Source organism: Ahaetulla prasina, chromosome 1, assembly GCF_028640845.1.
Source record: "Ahaetulla prasina isolate Xishuangbanna chromosome 1, ASM2864084v1, whole genome shotgun sequence".
NCBI lineage: Eukaryota > Metazoa > Chordata > Lepidosauria > Squamata > Colubridae > Ahaetulla > Ahaetulla prasina.
In genome coordinates this window covers 173062879-173086382 of record NC_080539.1, presented here as the reverse complement: position 1 = coordinate 173086382, position 23504 = coordinate 173062879, and the positions used below count along the sequence as shown (strand labels likewise).

At 37.2% G+C, this 23504-nt stretch overlaps 1 protein-coding gene across 1 annotated transcript in view; it reads right to left on the bottom strand.

The window, feature by feature from the left end:
* Positions 1–23504, bottom strand: part of MACROD2 (mono-ADP ribosylhydrolase 2) — a 1239845-nt gene that overhangs the window by 64642 nt on the left and 1151699 nt on the right. The window contains exons 12-14 of the mRNA XM_058180509.1: positions 16598–16663; positions 14959–15033; positions 14187–14282 (exon numbers count right to left, since the gene is read on the bottom strand). Coding sequence (XP_058036492.1) covers positions 14187–14282; positions 14959–15033; positions 16598–16663 — 237 coding nt within the window. The remainder of the gene's footprint in view (positions 1–14186; positions 14283–14958; positions 15034–16597; positions 16664–23504) is intronic.

Below are 23504 nucleotides of genomic sequence, written 5' to 3'. Positions count from 1 at the left end.
TTGAAAGAGCAGACTAAAGTCCTGTAATCCTTAGAAATGGAGCTCCTGTGCCATAGGTTTAGCCAAATCATACCTTGAGTTTGCACAAAGAAGAGGGAGTCAAACTATTCTTCAAAGCACCTGAGGGTAAAACAAGAAGCAACGGGTGGAAACCAGGGGTGAAATCTAAAAAATTTCCCTACCAGTTCTGTGGGCGTGGCTTAATTGGTGGGTGTGGCTTGGTGGTCAGATGGCTTGGTGGGCGTGGCCAATAACAATAAATAATAAAAATAATAAACAAAGTATAAAAAAACAATAAGAGGTACCAAAAACCAACTTTCACACTTTACACACACACAACACAACACAACTGACTCATACACAATGTAAAAGCAGCTGCACTTCACACTTCACACAGCCACAAAAAGCTCAAAAACCAACTTTCACACTTTACACACACACAACACACACACACACACACACACAATGTGCCACATACAGCTTTCTGAGAGTTTGTGTGTTTGTGTAGTTAGAGTGAAACACTACAGAAACACACCAAATCTCAGAAAGGTGCACAAATATTTTATTTTATTTTATTTTATTATTGACTTCAAATCCCAGAGTTCCTCAGCCAGCAAATCCAGCCAGTTGATCACAGAGGAAATAGATTAGCTGAGCGATTGATTCTGTCTGGGCTGAAACTGAAACTGCTTTCGGGCTGTGGCCATGCATTCATCAGTAATCAGGTAAGTGCCTTAGAATCTCTACTTTTACTTGTAGAAAACATGTTTTCTACAAGTAAGTACAAGTAAGGTTCTGCTGTTTTTTACTTTTAAAGGCCTGTTTCTGCTGAAGCAAAACCGGCTTTTAAAAGTATGGTATGGCTCATATGGTGTGGCTCAGCAGAGGCAGGGGGGGTGGGGCCAGGGATTTTTGCTACCGGTCCTCCGAACCAGCAGCCGTCATCACTACCGGCTCGCGCGATCCCGTCCGATCTGGGAGCATTTGGTGGAAACTAATCAAGGAGAGAAGCAACTTAGAACTAAGGAGAAATTTCCTGACAATTAGAACGATCAATAAGTGGAACAAATTGCCTGCAGAAGTTGTGAATGCTCCAACACTGGAAATTTTAAAGAAAATGTTGGATAGCCATTTGTCTGAAATGGTGTAGGGTTTCCTGTCTCGGCAGGGGGTTGGACTAGAAGACCTCCAAGGTCCCTTCTAACTCTGTTATTATATTATATATTATATTAAATATGGGGTAGTAACAAATGGACATGTGTTGTATGGATTTTCAGTAGAAAACAAATGTGAAGTATGAAAATGTAACATAGACATGACATTTTATTAATAAATCCCTACCTTGAGGATTTCAGATGATTTTACCTCAGGGTTATTATGATGAAACATTTCTCAGGAACAAGGAGCCCTTTACTGCTCATCTTGGACCATTCAGACCCCATCGTGGGTTTCAGGAAAACTAAATTTTGTTCACACACTGTATACAAGAAACGACAAATCTCTTAACTTTGGTAACTATGGGAACAGAGTTTTGCACATGCTGGCACAGAGTGACGCGTTGAACTCAGTGTCCTGGTATTAAATATCTTCCTCTTTTATTTAATGAAGTCGCATTAAGGATTTACTGATTTATTTTGTCATATTTACTTGACATTTGTACCATACACTGCAAAATACATAGCAAAAAGTCTTACATCTGATTACCACAAATTACTTTTCGTTCTGGGAGATACACTTCCGGGAACTTACAAATCACCCCAGAATTCTCAGCATGCTTCGTGAAGGGAGGGAAATGCAAAGCTTCAATAGAGGTAAAGGACCCTTTTGAGAACTGACTACTTATTCTGCATATAGCCATGGTGAGTCATGGTGGCCACTGGTTAGAGTGCAGTATTGCAGGCTACTTCTGCTGACTGCTGGCTGACTGCAATTTGGCAGATTGAATCTCACCAGGTTCAAGGTTGGCTCAGCCTTCCATCCTTCTGAGGTTTCTAAAATGAGGAGCCAGTTTGTTTGGGGGCAATAGGCTGACTCTGTAAACCGCTTAGAGATGGCTAAAAAGCACCGTAAAGTGGTATATAAGTCTAAGTGCTATTGCACTTAGATGACCATCTAACCATTAAACTCTGCTTTCCACTGACACTGGGTAACAACCCTTTCCCTTGACTGCATCATAGAGAGGCATGGAGCAAAGACATTTTCCAAGGCTCTGCTGAAAGAAAAGTTGCTGCAGCTTTCCCTGTCCACAATTGTTCCCATGCCGATTGTATTACAAATAAAGAATAACAGAGTTAGAAGAGACCTTGGAGGTCTTCTAGTCCAACCCCCTCACAAGCAGGAGACCCTATACAATTTCAGACAGATGGCTATCCAGACTCTTTTTAAAAACCTCCAGTGATGAAGCACCCACCTCTTCTGAAGGCTGTTCCACTGGTTAATTGTTCTGCCATTGTCAAGTTGTTCCACTGTTGTTCTAACTGTAATATCTCCTTAGTTCTAGGTTGCTTTTCTCCTTGATTAGTTTCCATCCGTTGCCTCTTATCTTGCCTTCAGGTGCTTTGGAGAATAGGTTGACCCCCCCTCTTCTGTGTGGCAGCTCCTTAAAAACTAACATACTTCAATGTCATGTTAAGAATGAAGAATGCATTTGCTTCTTTTCTCCTTCCCCCAACTCCCCAATCTTTTTAGATTATAGCACGAAGTGTCTGGGAGCCTCTTCAACTGAACGCTGAATAAAATACTTCAAATAAATATTACCAATAGTAGAGATTATGTTACAATTTAACTATCATAAAGGGAGTAGTAAGTCATGTGTATTGATCTCCTGCTCCTTGTTTACAATCACATTTATAACTGAAAGGACTTAAACTACTATATTTGCCAGTTTCTGAAATTTGTGGATATAGGGTGCCCTGAGCTACTATTATATACTAGTCTTAAAGAAAAAAACCCAAAGGTAGTTAAAAAACGAAAAGATAGAATTTGTAGTCTCAGCAGAATATCAAGGCCAATGAGAAGTTTCAGTCATGCCCCCAAAGACAAACTGTGACAGATCATTCATTCATTCATTCATTTTTTCTTTTGTAGCATGTATGTTATTCAGGAAGAAATCCTTTGGATGTATTAAGAAGAAAAATCCCTTCCCATTCACTGTACTTGCGGAGGTCGAGTACACAATAACTGCTAAATTACAGAGTTTTCAGGCAAAAATTAATTAATTCTTTAAACAATTTAATTGTCTAACTTGTGTTTAGGAATGTTTATGTGGTATACAAGAGTATTGTGATTTTTTTTCCTGACTTTGCATTTTAAAAATAATGGTATTGCTAGAGCTCTCCAAACACTGAATTGCCCAAATATTAAAATATTATAAATATTAACAAATCTAAGCATGGGGATTTGCAAGAAAGGGTTGCAAATGATGAAAGATGCAACATAAAATTCCTTCCCTTTTATGCTTGCATTGTGCATGCAAGAACTAAGTGCAGAGCTTGCACAATAATGTCACAACATGTATTTTGTCATTTTGACAAAAGCTCTGTTTGCTGTCCATGATACTAAGAATACCATTTTCATTTTTAAGCTTCCTTTTCCATTCAGGGTCTTACATGAATTACTAAATCTCTGACTGACTAAATCTCTCTGACTGACAACTGACACAAATGCTATCTTATACCGAATAGCTCAAATTGTATTGCATTAGGAATCTCAGATTGCCAAAACATTTCTCTGCTAAGAATGCCCAATATTAAGCAGGGCAAAAAGCTACTGGATTGTGTTTGTCAGTGAAAAATGCAGTCAAATATAACAACATCTATTTCCCAGACATGGATAAAATGTTTTACTTTTCCTGCTTTGTGCTTCTTTTTGTTGTCTGCTATCAAAGCAACTTTCATTAAATGATTGTGACAAAATGGGGGGGGGACATCAGATTGCTTTACTGTTTTTATTCTCAATCACAATGTCCCCTTCAAAAGGCATTTCTTCTAGGCTAAGAAAAACAAACAATATTCAGAACTGCACCTTTTTTATTAATATTCAGAACCTCCTCTTTGCATGTAATCTCACCCAATATGCGTATAAAGGCACAGAGAAAAACAAGCAAAAATGAGCACATTTTATCTTTCATGCTCTAGGAAAATGTACTCCATTATTTTGTTCTGTAAGCTTATGGCTTATGTCATGCACAAACACAACAAGAAGTTATTAACTAATTGGATACTAAAATACAATTCACTTGGTGGTGTTATTGAATAACTGTACCTTTGTCAATCTAGAAATAAGTAATTGCTTCCACACTGAATGAACAACAGTTTTGTGGCATTGATTTTGACCCTAACCCTAACCTGATCGCTGTCACAAGCTTGCTGATATGACATTATAGAGGCTCCTCTACATCCTTCTGCAAACTTTTGCATTGGGCAGGAATGTATAGGAGAAAAGCTGGCTGCTGATGTTGAGACTACCAAAAACAGCAGTGGAAAAGAAGGACTAAGGGAGACATGATAGCAGTGTTCCAATATCTCAGGGGCTGCCACAAAGAAGAGAGAGTCAAGCTATTCTCCAAAGCACCTGAGGGCAGGACAAGAAGCAATGGGTAGAAACTAATCAAGGAGAGAAGCAACTTAGAACTAAGGAGAAATTTCCTGACAGTTAGAACAATTAATCAGTGGAACAACTTGCCTCCAGAAATTGCGAATGCTCCAACACTGGAAGTTTTTAAGAAGATGTTGGATAACCATTTGTCTGAAGTGGTGTAAGGTTTCCTGCCTAAGCAGGGGGTTGGACTAGAACAGGGGTCTCCAACCTTGGTCACTTTAAGACTTGTGGACCAATTCCCAGAGTTCCTCAGCCAGCAAAGCTTAAAGTCCACAAGTTTTAAAGTGACCAAGGTTGGAGACCCCTGGACTAGAAGACCTCCAAAGTCCCTTACAACTCTGTTATTCTATTCTATTCTATTCTATTCTATTCTATTCTATTCTATTCTATTCTATTCTATTCCCATTCCATTCTGCAAGATCAACTCAACTTGTAAACATTAGCCTTAACCAGTAAATTGTCATATGGAAGATAGTTGTCATACAGATATAATGTTAGAGCATTTTATTGAACGGGACACAAAATCCTACTCTTGTCACTTATATTTATTGCAAACAATGCCATTTTTGGAAGAACAGTAAGATCTGGGGAAACAAAACATATCCCTACCCTGTATCTTTTTATTAACAATTGAACAGATGATCAATACATATTCTTTAGAAAATGTATGGCTGTGGTTTGGTTCCTGTTACTCTGCTCCGATACTGTCACTGATGAAAATTATACAGTTCCTCTTCCCTGTGTTAGAATAATCATATTATAATTGAACTTTTAAAGGCATAACTAAAGTATACTTTGTGTATTTTCTCCCCAATAAAGAAGCTGCTATTATAGCACCAGCTGTAAATAAAAACAACATTTTAATTAATAATGAAAGAAAAAGTAGGGATGTAAAAGGTTTCAATAAGATTTGAGGGATCCTCCATTTCAAACTTTAGAGTAGATTGTACCACTTAATGAAGTCTGGTAGCATGTGACTTTCCCTGGTTCCCAAATCCAATATTGCTTTTTATTTAGTTAGCCACAGTGGCGCAGTGGTTAGAGTGCAGTTAGACCCTTTTGAGAATTCACTACTTATTCTGCATATAGCCACGGTGAGTCATGGTGGCACACTGGTTGGAGTACAGTACTGCAGGCTATTCTGCTGACTGCCAGCTGCCTGCAATTTGGCAGATCGAATCTTACCAGGCTCATGGTCGACTCAGCCTTCCATCCTTCCAAGGTGGGTAAATGAGGACCCAGATTGTTGGGGGCAATAGGCTGACTTTGTAAACTGCTTAGAGATGGCTGTAAAAGCACTGCAAAGTGGTATATAAGTCTGTCTGCTATTGCTATTTATAATAGTAAATAAATAAATGCCTTTCCTCCAGGAACTCAAGGTAGGATACACACTCCTCCCATTTTTCCCTGAACAACCATGTGGAGCAAGTTAGTTTGAAAAGTACTTTAAACAACATAGCACAGCATTTTGTGAGACATATCTTTGGAAAATAAAATTTCTCAAAACAAGGCAGTTGCATTTTTCAAAATAGCATACACTTAAAAGCTTTATATGGGGACATTTGCAAAATGAACTAGAAGTCTGAATTGCTTTTGTACTGCTCACAGAATTGATATTTGCAACAAGTAACATTAAATAAAATCGCTTAGATAATTTTCATATGTTAGACACAATTGCAAAATAAAACTTGCTTTATTTTTTACCAATATTATAAAAACTATTTAAAAAAAAACACCTGATGGAGTAGAATATTGACCCACTTACAGAGACAGTAAAATGGGTTTCAACCAATTTCCAGAGCTATAAATCAGAAAGGAAGTAAATCAAAACCAAAATACTAAAAACAGTTCAAACTGGATAAGAAGCACATGGGAAGATTGGTATAATGTTAAAAAATCAGTTACAAAGTTTCAATTCAAGGATTGTCAAGTGATTTGGGTTAATTTACATAGACATTGCACAGGAAACCAAGTACACATTTCTGTCTCCGTGGCATACACGCCATTCATTCTTTCTGAAAGTAATTTTAAGTTTTAAGAAAATCACATCAATTAAAATGGAAAAACACAGTCGCTCCTGGAATCAAAGAAATAACACACAACAGAACAAAAATAATGGTAATGGTTATAAAGAGAAAAGAAAATCAATAAAAGATTCAGTTCAAATAATTATAAATTATATTATGGGCTCTCAGATGTATATCCATGCTTGGTCCATTTTGCCCTATCTATATTCATGTATTCAAAGTTAATTAACAACAAGGTGATATTATGATGACAGCAAAATAAATTCTTCAATGCCCATATAGAAAATATTGCAATAGGGAACCCAGAAAATTGAAGTAGATTTTATATAGAAAACCTTGCATCAAATAGCAACTACCTAATGTAATGTGGGAAACTTGTTTGGTGCCTTGTCTTCTTGACTCATATTTAAAAGAATGAGAAGAAGAAAGAGGAGGAGGAGGAGGAGGAGGAGGAGGAGAGGAGGAGGAGGAGGAGGAGGAGGAGGAGGAGGAGGAGGAGGAGGAGAAAAAGGAGAAGATGCTAAAGAAGAAGAAATAAGAGAAATAAATAGGACCAGGAATGGTGTTATGCATCTCGCCACCACCTGCTCTTCTTTCCAAATTGCACATTGACCAAGTCTATTCCACTTCATTCTTATCTAGCATCTCTGTTCTAACATGATGAATTTTTCTTTCATAGAATCACTTATTTGTCTCCATTGCTTAAAGCCCTTTGCACTGCATACTTGGAAAGAACATTTTATTCCTGTTAATGTAATGAATGCCTATTAAGTCCTCAGCCTGGTTCTATTATTTTAACTAGTCATTTTGATGTGCCCTTTTGGCTCCTGGCAGGAATTTGCATTCTCCGTGTTTGTTGCTAGCTCTGAGACCAGCAGTAGTGCTGCTCAAAAATCAAACCTCGACTTCATGAGAAATATCAAATTAAAATCTTACATTCTACTTTTTAAAGCAAGTAATAACCTGCGTTTGTTTGCTGGTAAAATTAGTGATTTCCTTGTTTCTTTTAGAACAACACAATTCTTAACTATGTCCAATAAAAGCTTAAAATATTTAATCTCATTTTCTTTTCTGCCTAAAAACTGAATATCTGAAGTTTGGTCATATGCTTTTTAAGCTTCTATTACTAACCTGAAAATGAAACTATTTTGTGTTTACCTTTTACAATAGAGAGAAATAATGACAAAACTTCTTGCTTTGTATCCCCACTTTTTATCTCCTGTTCTATCCATTTTGACTCCCTATTTGTCTTTTTTCACACAGCTTCTTCCAACCTGCATTATTTCCTACTATTTCAATAGCTTCTTCCATTCCTTATTGGACAAGCATAATTATCTTTGCTCTTTCAAAATTATTAATAAGGCTATTTAATCCAGTATGGTACCGGGGGCGGGGGGGGGGGAACTAGCAGCTTCTGGATCACATGTAAATCCTAAATATCTTTCTTGCAGCCTCCAGATCAGCCACCCATTCAGTTGCATTACTGACGACAAATAACTAAAACTTGTGTATAATTTATGGTTCATTTTGGCAGAAATACATATCAGTCTACATGGTTGCCCACTCAGGATTCTGGAGGGCTACGCATAAGCTTTCTTTTATGCTTAAGGTACCAAACAAACATATGTTAGGTGTCCCATTGTCCAATGGAACTTTTCAAAAGTCCCATTCCTGGATATTTTTGTGTCATTATGATAGCCATCCTATCCTTTTCTTAAGTAAATCTCTTAGTCACTGAAAGGTTGCGCATCCCTGTATGACAAACTATGCATATACATATCTGTATGCCCGTCATGCATCTACTAATAGGCCCATGCCTTTTCTTCTATGTTAGATTTGCTTCTTCCTGCCTTTTCTTTTAAATAAATGTATGCTGCATTCTATTTAAACTTGAAAGGCTGTCTGAGCTAAATCTCACCTGTCACTTGAACATGAGAGGTTGCTGAGCACTTCTCCTGTCATTTATGAGTTTTGTCAGAATTTTAATTTATTCCCATTTAGAAGGAAGAGTACTGACGCTTTTGAATTTTGGTGTTGGGGAAGACTCCTAAGAATTCCATGGACAGCCCAAAAAAGAAATCTATGGATACCCCCATTTACTATCACCTTGTTAGGTTTTAAGGCACAGATATTATTTATTAATTAAATTTATATGACACCCATCTTATTGTTGGAGCAACTCTCGCTGGCATCTAAATTTAATTAATTATAAATAAATGAATTCTGTCTCTTATATTCTCACATCTCCACCAGATTACTTGGTTTGCCTTTTGCTTAATTTTTTAAAAATAAAATGGCACAGTCATTCATTTTCAAGGGGAAAAATAATTTTTATAAGACCGGAGTTAAGAAAATTTTTCAAAGAATAGGCATACATTTTTTTTCTCTCTCTGCACACAAACCCATGAATATTAGTAAAGTTTGAAATAAAAATACAGACCTCTAATGTAATATTACTGCTATTCATCAGCAGTATTTTTTACTACATCAATCAAGAAATGGAGCAGGCACTTTTCAAATCAAAACACTTCATTAGAGAGAAATATTCTTAAATAATGAATACAAGTTTTCGGTCAAGCACTTGGCCAGGTGGATGAGTGGATAGGGTACTGAGAAGAAATGGAAACTGCAGCAAGTTCTATTGTAATCAATCTTCAGTGAGCAATGAGAAAAGATCCCATATAAATGTTTCTTTAAGACTTAAGAATTAATTTGCAGTACTTTTTGTTCAGTCTTTTGGGGGAAAAAACTAACAAAGGGTGGTGGGTTTTTTTTTTTTACTTAATTATGGAGCCATTCATTAGAATACTTTTACATGGACGTCTCTGAACATAGCTGCCAACCAAGACTAGATTTTCATTCCTCTACTTCAGTGTTTTTCTGTGCCTCTCTAAGTTTCTATACCAAATCATTTCTTTCTTTTATGGCGCTCATTAATTTAGGTAGAGATCAACTTTGTAACACCTGGATGGGTTCTGCAGGTTTTGTTCACAAACCATGCACTTAAATATTCATTCTTACATACTTCCCTGTCACTTACAGTATAAGCAGTTCTGTTTATAATTCATGTGGTCAGATACTTTTTCAGTCATGTCACTATTTTCCAAGAGCTTATGATGTGTTCATTAATAGACAGATAGATAGTTAGGGATGAGGAGACTATATCATTAATAAAGCATTTTATGTATGTGAAGAGGGCTTGTGAGTTTGATTTTCAGTCTTGAAACACTCTGGTGTTTTGGGGTCTTAAAGACCTGTGAGTGGGTGGCAAAGAAAATCTTTAATTGACCAGTTTGGAGAGGGGGTGGAAGGAAGGATGATATTTGGTTAGTTGAATTGATTGGCAGGCATCCCAGAGTTTTGTGCCACTGGAGGCAAAGGGAAAACAGGATGATAACTATGATATCAACCAATATTAAATTAATTTTGTTTTATACCCCATTAGAAAGTCTCAGATGATGGAACAAACTTCTCACTTGGAAAGAGTCGTTCTAAAATCATATAGGGATTATGCTGATCAAAATGTACTTTGTTGTAACTCTCAATGAAAACTGGCAGGTTCAGTACACACATGACACAGATTATACAATATTTATTCCTTGACTTCCTCTTCAGTATCTCACTGCAAAGGTGTTCTCTTAAATGGGAAATCCTAATCCTGTCTACTTGGATAAATATCCAAGGGAGATAAGTGAGACATGCTTCTCCATCAATAAAAAAGATATTTGCTAGAGGGGACAAGTCTTCCGCAGAGGCCCACAAATGTCTGCAGTTGTAACTCTATGAAACCAAATGCTTTTAGCAATGCAAGCATGGTTTAATTCTTCACAACTTGACAATAGAAAAATTGCACTGATTCTCAATGTTTGTTTATTGCTTATTTCAGTTAGCCTTAATATAACACAGACTCCTGATAGCAACTTTTACAGCAGATCTGGCACTTCAAATATGTAGTCCTGCCAATATTTCCCCCTTAACACATTCTTAGATATTTACACTTTGTTTGTTTACTTATAATATTTATAGAGCACCCCACCCACAAGACTCTGGGAAGCATACACTGAAGCATACATGCTCGAAAAATAAACAAAATGCAATCAAGGTAGAACAGAACAAAAACAAATGTACATTGCAAGACAATACCTACCATTAACCAGGGCTCAACAGCACAATTAAAATACAATAACCTTACTATCTTTCAGAATCTCAAGAGAGAGATAGCTATACAACCTCCATGGAAAGCATGTGCCAGAGCATGACATATAGAAAAGGCCCTCCCAGGGAAAGGGAAGAAGGGGGAATTTCAGCATCCTATCTTTCAGAATCCTTAGACTGGATGGCAGAATCAAATGTAGGAAGGAGGTGCCTGATATAAGCCAGGGTACATCGATAGGGCCAGCTTTGAAAATTGATGTTACCCGATCTTTGATACATAAGACAAGATCTAGTATTGTGTTCTGAGTCATCATCAAAAACAATAAAATCAATAATCTGTTTTTTTATGTCACATGTATTCTGGGATTCATTTAACCAACTCTGGTGTGGTCATAATTAGTATAGAACTCTTGCTAAGATATATTTAAACAAATGCATAGTATACAGTAACGGTTGTCTCTGTCGCTACAATCTCTCTCAAGCTTTGCTGAGGCAACTTCATGCTGTGTGTAGAGTCAAAAACTTTTATTTGGCTCCAAATATATGTTAAGCAAGGAGAAAGGCACTTTCACAAGGAGAGTCCTCCACTCCTCTGCTCGCAACAAAATACCTTATGCCACCAGACTCGAAATTTTGGGCTTAGACAACTTAGAACTTCTCCCTCTTCAGTCTGACCTAAGCATAGTACATAAAATCATCTGCTACAATGTCCTACCAGCCAATGAATACTTCAGCTACAACCAAAACAATACAAGCACACACAATAGATACAAACTCATGTAAACCGAGCCAAACTAGACTGCAGAAAATACGACTTCAGTAACAGAGTTGTCAACACCTGGAATGCACTACCTGACTCTGTGGTTTCTTCCCCAAATCCCCAAAACTTTTACCTTAGATTGTCTACTGAAGACCTCATCCCATTCCTAAGAGGTCTGTAAGGGGCATGCATAAGCGCACCAGCGAGCCTACCATCCCTGTCCTAATGTTTTCTTTTATTCATACCCTTTACATGTGTTTATAATTATGTTTACACTTGTACCTGTCATAAAATACATGCTTGATGAAAATAAATAAATAAAATAAATAAAAATAAAAATTTACCTTCCATCAGACAGAAAGAGTCCCTCAACTCCCAGGCTAAGAAAAGTCAGGGAGCAACAATGTATTAGCTTGGATTCTTTTGTTCAGTATGGAAAACTCAGAATGGCCAAGTTTCAATTTCCAGAATTCTGAAGTAAGGGACTGTAAGCAATAGAACTTAAACCTTACTGGAATAGAACACAATAGCCTAAAATCATAAGGCATCCAATTCTCCCTCCCCCTCTTCTCTCTTTTTCTCTTTCTTTCTCTCTCTTCTCTCTCTCTCTCTGCCTAACTATAACAATTCTGAGTAGCATACAATGAAATCAATCCTAAAATACAATTTAAAATCCAGATGTTTAGAATAAATAAATACAGTGCATTAATAAGGAATAATAAATAATAACTGAGAGCATATGCACCAAGACAAATTCCTTGTGTGTCCAATCACACTTGGCCAATAAAAAATTCTATTCTTCTATTCTATTCTATTCTATTCTATTCTATTCTATTCTATTCTATTCTATTCTATTCTATTCTATTCTATATTCTATTTTATTCTCAAAACAATAATTTAAAAGCAATAAAATTCATAGGACCTGCCACTTACTCTAACCCAGAGCTTGGGCAAAGAGTCAACTTTTCAGGATTCTTTTTAATATAGCCAGGATTGGGGGTGGGTGTGTTAAGATATATTTGGAGATAGCAGATGTTCCAAAGGGCAGGTGCTGCAACAGAGAAGGCATGCTTCTTAGATCCCAACAGATGTCACTATATAATGGAAAGGATCTTTGCAGCTCACCTCTGCTGGATTGTATAAAATGAGCAGAAACCATAGAAGAGAGATTACATCATTAACTATATTTAATCTGCAAAATACATTAATTGCCTCCAATGTTATTTTTTCATTTAACTCTTTAGTGGTAAACTCTTGCTAGTGGTCCAGTTTTAGCACCCAAGATGGAATGGAGTAATGAGCCAATCTCCAGATTACAGCTCTACAGTGTGGATCCAAAGGTATTGAAGTAAACACGAAGAGTTGTCTATTTTGTGATGGAAGTTAAGATAACTGTGTCTGCACTTGTCAAACATGAGATGCTTCAGCAACAGAACCCTAAACTGTATACTGCAGATAAAGGGGACTCAAATATCATTTTTTTCATTTTTCAGTCTCTTACTTTTAGAAAGAGAAGAGGCCAAGAAAACTAACCAATGAATTAATCAATCAACCAGTCAAACTAGCTATCTGTTGAAGGGAGGATTGGACATTAACTTTTCAAATACTTCATTTCTGAATCTTAGGTAGACCAGATGGCGAAATATAATGCACCCACTGGGTGTTAAATGCAAGCTATAAGGGACAGAAAAGTGTTAGAAGGAAAGGTACAAATAATGAAGGTACATTTGATTTGCCTTGCTTCTGATGAGGCATAAAATAAAATGTAAATAATTTCTGTGCAGAGAAAATTAGCATAATGGTTTTGGCATTTGCAGCTTGAATGAGTTTGCATTCCCTAAGCTAGCTCTGCAAAAAAAAAAAAAAAAAAGAATAACACCATTTACCTGGATTTGCAGGAAGGATTATATCAATTCTATTATCACTGTCAGTAATGAAACACAACTCTGATACCATTAACATCATGCAGAATAAAGAAGGTGTGATTAGTCTCAACTTGGATTTGCAATGCAATAAAAAAATGAAAATGTTGTGAAGTTGGATATGCGCAATGAAGAACGTAAGTGCTATAACCTAAGTTTCCAAAGCAGAAAAGTTTCAATATTACAAATATGGGTTTGCAATTAAACCACCGCCTCTGTAAGTTCATTGTTACAAAGCTATACTTAGCAATGACCTGGATTTTCAGTAAAGACCATGGCTAATTTTTATTTTAAATTATTTAATCTCTGTATGAAAGGAAGTCCTTGTTATTAAACTTTAAGTGCTTTAAAATTAAGGAACGTCAATTTGATGACAAACAACAATTACATAGAATCACTGGGCACAACCTAGACAAATGTATTGCATGCAAATGAACTTTTTTTAAAAAAAATATTCTTACAGTGGAATTGTCAACTAGGTCTTTAATACATTCTAAGAATTTAGCAAATGTCCTACTCTTTTAATTCGAATACTATTTATTTTAAAATATTTATTTTAAATATTTTGAATCAATCTCAGAAAATATTTTTAAAAAATCCTTATTGTCCTGTATTTTGCGAAACTAAGTAAGTAAGTAAGTCATGCTTTAGGTGCCTATCAACAAAAGGAGAACCATAATTCAGAAATGTAGTTTGCTATCTTACATTTACACACTATGTTACCTTTATCTTGTCCTTTGTTCTCCTGATTAGTTTTATCTACTTCAGGATCCTGAGTTTTCTCTTCCTTTATTGTCTCCTCCTGGGTTATCGAAGTATCTGAAAAGAGGTGATGGGGGAGATTATACAGAATAGTGGCCAAGAGATACTATTAGTATATTTTAAAACATTTTCCCCAAATAGTACACCACATGGTTATAAGGTTTATACTAGGTAGTTTGTTGCTTTAGTCAATCCAACTAAAGATCTCACTCACATCTTGAATTAGTCTATAAAAACCCAGTGTCATGAAACGGCTATCAATACACAGATTTCTGTGTATAGGACTTGAACTTAACTCTTTATGAAACTCACATGTCAATAAACAGCTTGCTCAGTTGGGGAATTTAATTTAATGTTAAGTGGTTCAAATCCACTGCTTATTTGGGCTGAGAAACATTCAGTACAAAATAGCTAAGTTTCAAAAACTCAAAACTCAAAATAAACAAAATAGGTGTATAGAAAAGATGGTCGGACTATTCAGTAAAACCTAACAGGATTTAACAGACACAGCAAGGGGAATAATACTTATTTCCATAAAACCATTTCTCTGGAATGTACAATTATAATTTCTTGTTCAGGGTCCCAAACTAGAATCTAAAGAAGACATTTGTTCCCCAGATCTATATTTAAATACTAGTCTTAATTAAAAAATAATGTTTCAAATGGTGTGGACTTTATAAATAATTGATTGAACATTTCAAACATTTCCCCTCTTCTTTTGAACAAAAACTACCTTCAGCTTCCATGTAAGAGATCTGAGAATCTGCCTGAGTATTCATTTCAACTTCTGTGGAATCATCTTGCAGTCCTATGGTATTAAAGAATGGGAAATGATGTCAGTATGATATTAATGTGCATTTTTAATTTAAGAAATGTTTAAAGGCTACTTTCTTTCAAGGAAAGGAAGATGTTCCTCTATTTAAGACAGTCCTTCCATATAGGAAGATAGACACAAAGACTCAAAACTTCTCTGTGTTGCCCAGTTCCTACTCTCATAACTAGGGGAACTAAAATCAATTCAATAAATGAGTATGTGTGCCTGTCACAATTAGAGTTATAAACAGGGATTAAGATATTTCCAATGCTCTCCTTGTGTTTTTTATCCGGATTCAGGAAAGTGAGAAACAAACGCATGCCACAGGCCCTTCTCTAGAAAGACAGGGCTGGTGAAAAAAAATGGTGTTAATTGATATTGATAAAGGAGAATTCAGGGTTGAAACGAGGGGTCCTTGGTGCTCTCTGAGCTTGGCTGTTTTCTTGCAGACATTTCATTACGTGAATTGAATTAATGACTATTGGATAAAATGGATTGTCTATAAATTAATGGTTTGTAAAATCATTTTATTCCCCACCTGCTCAGAAATAATTCACATACAAACTATTGTACTTCTGAGAGGGGAGGAGAAGCTATCTGAGCTCATGCATCCTTATTGTGTACTAAGTACCATTTAGTCTGTGACACTTTATCTAAAGTATCCATCGGCTTGGCCTGTTTGCTGGCTGACAGAAGCCTTTGTACTGGGCTGCAAACACAAGGGACCCTCCCCAATCTTGCGCTACAGCAAATCTCACAGAATTCGGTATCTTTTACTCCCAGGTAAGTTTTGCACAGGAGTTTCAGTCTTATTCAGTTATCATGCTAGATTCATTCTCATTTCATTCCCATTCATATGTAAAAGCTGAGTGTAGTAAAGACTAGTGGTGGATTGCCCCCAGTTCAGACCTGTTCTATAGAAGAAGAGTTTTGATGACGTTTGGGTCAGTGGGTGGAGCCTCCCACTGTAGTAAAACCGGTGGGAGGCTCCACCCACTGACCCGAACATCATCAAAACTCTCCAGCGCATGCGCAGAAGCTTCGATGCAAACCAGTAGTAAAGGTAAGTAGAACCCACCCCTGGTAAAGACCCTCCCTATCCATTGAGATAGCATTTTTATGGCCTGAGATTCTAATGACAGAGAGTAACAAAGAGAAGGAAGGGCAATGGTATCTGTCCTTGTGGATTTATGATATATAGCAGCTTCTTCCCTTCTTTTGCTCGGCTTCATATCACTTGTTGCCCTCTCATTAGTTGCCTTTCAACTTTCCTATTCACTTTCTGTATATTCAAAACATGTAAGATGACCCCATTCTTAAATCACATTTGGGGAGAAAAGCTCATCTTCATTTCTAATAAATATGATATTGATCAGAACATGTGTACAAAATTAGAGATTACACTACTGAAATTGATTATTGAAGTTTTGGAGTGTTGCCCTTAGCCATGTATGAAACAAAGTTGATTGAAGAAGCAAATTGATTTTATTAATGAAAAGAACCAGTGATCCCATCAAACTATTTAATATGATTCTGTAAAGGATTGTAGAAGACATACCATCAGTTTGATCTTCTTCACATGTTGCATGAGGCACTGGATTAGGCTCTTTTGTATCTGGGGATTCTACAGAAAAATAAAACGAATAAAAATGATTTTGCTTCTTTATAGATTTTCTGAGCAACTTTTTATGAAGCCTCATAGTTTTAAAGGTATTTAAAATAATTTTCAGAATGTTTGATTGATCGATAATTATATTATATTAAATTACAATAAATACAATTGTTGTATTTTTAATATAAAATGCTGAAACCACTAACAAATTTATAAACATGCTTAGATTATATTCTTCATTTATTTCACTTTAATAGAATTTACAACAATCACATTCATTCTCCTGAAATTCTGAAATATTTCATTGTGATTAAGCAAAAATTCAGAATAAGGATTATGCAGATAATAAAAATGGTACTTAATTTTAGAATTGCCAAGGCAGAGATCTTATAGTCTTGGTGATTTCACAAATCTCTTTCCCATAATAATAGAATGAACCAGTGGTGGGATTCAAATTTTTTTACTACTGGTTCTGTGGTTGTGGCTTGGTGGGTGTGGCAGGGGAAGGATACTGCAAAATCCCCATTTCCTCCCAATCAGCTGGGACTCAGGAGGCAAAGAATAGATGCGGGTGGGGCCAGTCAGAGGTAGTATTTACCGGTTCTCCGAACTACTCAAAATTTTTGCTACCGGTTCTCCAGAACTGGTCAGAACCTGCTGAAACCCACCTCTGGAATGAACTGAATTTTACATGGAAAATAAAATGTAACCCACACCCTCCTTGTATTTTGGAACGATTCACTCTGGACAAAAACGATTCAGCATCATGACCTGGGTGGTCTTGTCAGCATTCAGGTGGTCTCCTTAGAAGACAGTGCTCTCTTTTTCCTCTCCTGCATTTCAGGAATGAAAGGTAAAGACTTTTGACATGTTATTTTTCCAACTTTAAATAAACTAGGGGGGAGAAAAGGCCTCTAGCCCATGCTTAGCCTATAATTTACCTTTTCTTCCATTGCATGAAAAAAAATCCATATCATTTCTAGAAATAGACAGCTTTGAAAAGAAGACCTGGCCTTTACTATCTGTAAATAAACCACTGAATAAACTTCACAAATAAAACTTCACAATCCAGGAATAACAGTGTAGGTATGCAAAGAAATGTTGTGCAGAACAAAGTCCTCCAAATTCAGCACTTGGTGCTGAATATGTACATGTCTTTGCTTGATCAGATCAGCATGCAAAACCCTTAACAGAACTTTAGCCAAGCTTGGAGGACGAGGATGGGAGTAGAAAGAAGGAACTAAATCTGAATCCTCTTCTCCCAGCTTCCTTGTACTGTTGTCAAAAAATGTAAAATCCCTCTGCTGAAGATTCTTTTACCTTTAACAATATGATGAAGATGGGGGTCTCATAGTAAATGGGAATCTCAAATTGACTTTCTTCCTTTTGAAACTCATCCATCTCCAAATATCTCATGGTTATGCTTTTTCCTAACATAGAGACCTGGAGTTCCACTCCAGTCAACCAGGTTAATGGCAAGAAATGGTATAGTTGAAATCTAAAATACTTTGAGAAGACCAAGTTGCCAATCCTAAAGTATATCGTTTATGAAATCATATACTCAATAACAGGGGTGCTATTCAGCAGGTTCTGACAGGTTCTGGAGAACTGGTAGCGGAAATTTTGAGCAGTTCGGAGAACTGGCAAACGCCACTTCTGGCTGGCACCAGAGTGGGATGGGAATAGAGATTTTGCAATATCCTTCCCTTGCCATGCCCACCAAGCCACGCCCACAGAACTTGTAGTAAAAAAATTTGAATTCCACCACTGCTCAATAACTATGGTAGCTGTCGGAATGGTATGCAATCTATGGCATTGTTCTTTCAAAACATCAGCCTTAATGCTATTTTATCTCCAGCTGGGTCACATCCATACTAAAACTTGGAGTAATTTCTATAAATACGTGTTTATTAAAATATATCTAGTAGTAAGCAATGAACTAAAGAATGGCATGAGAGTAACAGCTTCCAAAGACTGCCAAATACTATCATTGTGGGATATATGGGGAACCTGGGCAGTTAACATCTGATCAAAGTTTAATAATCTGTACAATGGGAATGCATCAAAAGTTGGTGATTTTAATTAATTGTAAATATTTCCCCAAGGCAAATATTTAATTACCTCCACAGCTTGTTTAAAGACAAAGACAAAAGTTGAACTCAAGTATACATATTTTTCAAATCATTTGTACTTAAGCTTCTCAAATTAATCCACAGAATATTATTAATTGTATTTTAAATGTAAAATGCTTTCTGCCAATACTATCAAAATGAGAGAGGGAAAGAGATTTTTGAATTAAACCACGGAAGCAGAAAAAGCTAGGCAATTTAAACAATCCTGATTAACAGTGTGCTACAAACAGGGAACAGGTGTACAACAGAAAGATGCCTGCAGAGCAAATAACTTCAGACTATTCAAGCAAGCCAAGCCACAGGAAGGGGAAGGAAGGAAGGGAGGGAGGGTGGGAGGGAAGGAAGGGAGGGAGGGAGGGAGGGAGGGAACCAGAATTTTATTAAATAATCAGTATAATGATGTACCTTGCCCCAAATTTATCAGTTCACATTAGGCATTTGCTAATAACTGGTCACAATACTAGCATAGCAATACTAAAATACTAATGTCTAAAATAGACATTAATTTACATTTGTACAGCAGATTGCCAGGAGATGATACCACTCTAATGGCAGAACGTGAAGAGGAACTAAAGAGCCTTTTGATGGGCGTGAACATTAAGAAAACTAAGATCATGGCATCTGGTCCTCTCAATTCCGGGCAGATAGATGGGGAAGAAATGGAGGTAGTGACAGATTTTATTTTCCTGGGTTCCAAGATCACTGCAGATGGGGACTGCAGCCAAGAAATTAAAAGACGCTTACTCTTGGGGAGGAAAGCTATGGCAAATCTAGACAGCGTACTAAAAAGCAGAGACATCACTCTGCCAACAAATGTGTGTATAGTCAAGGCTACGGTTTTCGCAGTTGCGATTTATGGCTGTGAAAGTTGGACCATAAGGAAGGCTGAGTGCCAAAAAATTGAGGCCTTTGAACTCTGGTACTAGAGAAGACTCCTGCGAGTCCCCTGGACTGCAAGGCGAACAAACAAGTCAGTCCTAGAGGAGATCAACCCTGACTGCTCTTTAGAAGGCCAGATCCTGAAGACGAAACTGAAGTACTTTGGCCACCTAATGAGAAGGAAGGATTCACTGGAGAAGAGCCTAATGCTGGGAACGATTGAGGGCAAAAAAAAAAGGGGGATGACAGAGAATGAGATGGCTGGATGGAGTCACTGAAGCAATAGGCGTGAACTTAAATGGACTCGAGGATGGTAGAGGACAGGAAGGCCTGGAGGAACGTTGTCCATGTGGTCGCGATGTGTCTGACATGACTTCATGACTAACAACAATAAACAGTAGCAAGGTGATCCAAATGATAAAAAATCTTTTTGTGTTGAAGCAAATATTGCCAGTATTTAGTATGATCTCTGTTTTTTTTATGGTTTCTAGTTCAATGTTAATAAACCGTTCAACACAAATAGGCAAGAATCAAATAAATTACAAAACATAATTTTACACAATACCCATAGATATAATTACATTTTTGGTGTCCTACAGTTAGTCCTCAACTAACAATAATTTGTTTAGTGACTGCTCAAAGTTACAATGGCACTGTGTGTGCCATTGTTACAAGTGACTTACAACTGGTCCTTGCACTTATGACTGTTGCAGCATCCCACGGTCAATCAAAATTTGGGTACTTGGCACCCTGCATGTATTTATGATGGTTGTGGTGTCCCAGGATCAGGTGTTCATTATCATTTGTGACATTCTCAGCCGGCTTCTGTCATGCAAAGTAAATGGAGGAAGCCAGATTTGCTTAACAACTATATGCTTAAAGTTTAACAATGTTTATTTGACTGTAGTGGTCAAAAATTAAGATGGCAGTATGCCAGAGGAGAAACTATACTTAGCGGTGGAGATTTCTTCGATATAGGATAATAGTCTTGGACTGATAAGGCAGTCCAAAATTGGAGTTACTGGCTCGCCTTGACTGCACAGACTGGAGTGTTTTTGAAGCTGCTTCAGCAGACTTGGATGAACTCACTGATACTGTGACATCTGTTTTTATGAGAACATGTGTGCCGACCAAGAGTTTCGGCATATAGAGTAATAATAAACTGCGGTTCACAGCTAATCTCAAGCAGCTACATTGCGCCAAAGAAGAAGCCTACAGGAATGGAGACATGATGCTGTGCAATCAGGCCAGGAATATATTAACAAGGAAGATCAGGGCAGCAAAGAGAAGATACTCTGAAAAGCTGAGGAATCAGTTCTCAGCAAATGAAGCAGCAAATGTGTGGAAAAGCCTGAAGAATATCATTCATGCTATAGCAGATCTCCCTCCCTTACCAGAGAAAATGAGCAACTAGCAGAGGACCTGAATGTGTTCTAGTCCTCTAGTTAGGTTTGAGAGGAGATCATTGTCAACTACTGCTACTCTTCCCATCTCTGATACATCAACAGTAGCCAAATTTATTTATTTATTTTATTTATTTTATTTTGTCACTCAGTATATATAAGCATAAGCATGTAATAACTATACAATATATAATGAGTATGTAATAACTATATTAATTGGATATAACGAAAAGAAACAATAGGACAGGAACGGAAGGCACGCTTGTGCTCTTATGCACGCCCCTTACAGACCTCTTAGAAATGGGTTGAGGTCAATAGTAGACAGTTTTTGGTTGAAGCTTTAGGGATTTTGGGAAGAGACCACAGAGTCAGGTAATTTATTCCAAGCATTAACAACTCTGTTACTGAAGTCATATTTTCTGCAATCAAGATTGGAGCAGTTAACAAATCTCCTTCACCTATCTCCATCCCACTGGGCCTCCCTCCACTGGTGATCATAAAAAAGGATGTGAGAGGTCTAATTCATAGACAAAAGATTGGAAAAGCATCAGGCCCAGATGCAGTAATTACTTCTTGCTTGAAAGTCTGTGCTGATCAACTGGCCCCCATCTTCATGCACATCTTTAATAAATCAGTAGAGATGTGTTATGTTCCTTCTAGCTTAAAATGCTCTACTATCATCCCGGTTCCCAAGAAACCCTCCATCAAGGAGTTGAATGACTACACACCAGTTGCTCTGACATCTGTAGTTATGAAAATCTTTGAAAAATAGTGCTTGCCCACTTGAAAATCATCCTGGATCTGCTGTTAGACCCCTTGGAGTTTGCCTAAAGTGCAAATAGATCAGCAGCTGTTGCTGTCAATATGGCACTGCATTATATCTTGCAACATCTTGAATCCCTAGGGACCTATGCACAGATCCTTTTTGTAGACTTCAGCTTGGATTTCAATGCCACCATTCCAAAAATTCTTCACTCTGAACTGATTTAACTAGCTGTGCCTGTCCATACTTGTAGATGGATTATAAACTTTCTGACAGATAGAAACAGTGGTGGGATTCAAGGGATTTAACAACCGATTCTCTGCCCTAATGATTTCTTCCAACAACCAGTTTGCCAAACTCCTCAGAAAGTTAACAACCAGTTCTCCCGAAGTGGTGTGAACTGGCTGAATCCCACCACTGGATAGAAAGCAACAGGTGAAATTAGGGAAATCACATTGGATACCAGAGCAATTAGCACAGGGCTGTATGTTCTCCATTACTTTTTTCTCTCTGTACCAACAACTGCATCTCTAAGGATCCCTCTGTTAAAGTACTGAAGTTTCCAGATGACACAACAATTATTGGTTTCATTCAAGATGGTGATGGGTCTGCATATAGATGGAGGTTGGACAACTTTCCTGTGGTGCAGCTGGAACAATCTGGAGCTAAACACACTTAAAATTGTAGAGATGAGAGGATTTTAGGAGGAGCCATCCTATTCTACCACCTCTTACTATATTAGACAACACAGCATCAACAGTAGAGTCCTTCAAGTTTTTGGGTTCTATAATCTCCCAGGATTTGAAATGGACACCTAACATTAGAACCATCATTAAAAAAGACACAACAAAGAATGTTTTTCCTGTGTCAACTCAGAAAGTTGAGCTGTTGATGCAGTTCTACAGATGAATTATTGAATCTGTCATTTATACTTCTATAATTGTCTGATTTGCACAGCAACAAAACAGGACAAAAACAAACTTCAACAGATAGTTAGGACTGCAGAATAAAATAACTGCAACCAGCCTGCCTTCCACTGAGGACCTGCTTATTGCATGGGTCAGAAGGAGGGCTGAGAAAATATCGACAGCCCTCTTAAATCTAAACATAAAATGATTCAACTCCTACCCTTGGGACAACCCTGCAGTGCACTGCATGCCAAAACTACTAGATACTACTATATACAGTTTTTCCCTCGGGTCATTACTCTGCTGTACAAATAATTCCCACAGTACTGTCTTAAGTATAAAGTATATTTACCCATGCAGATGGTTGTATTACTATTATCCTTTTCATCTTTTTTACTACCTTATCTTATCTTATCCAAAGACCTATGCAAGAGTCCTTTTTGTAGACTTTAGTTCAGCATTCAATACCATCATTCCAGACATTCTTCTAACTAAGCTAAACCAGCTACAGGTACCGGAACAGACTTGTAAGTGGATCACAAGCTTCCTAACAAACAGGAAGCAGCAGGTGAAGCTAAGCAAGATCACATCAAATACCTGTACAATTAGCACAGGGGCCCCCCAAGGCTGTGTGCTCTCCCCACTTCTCTTCTCTCTGTATACCAATGACTGCATCTCCAATGATCCATCTGTTAAGCTACTGAAGTTCGCAGATGACACAACAGTGATTGGTCTCATTCGAGACAATGACGAATCCGCATATAGACG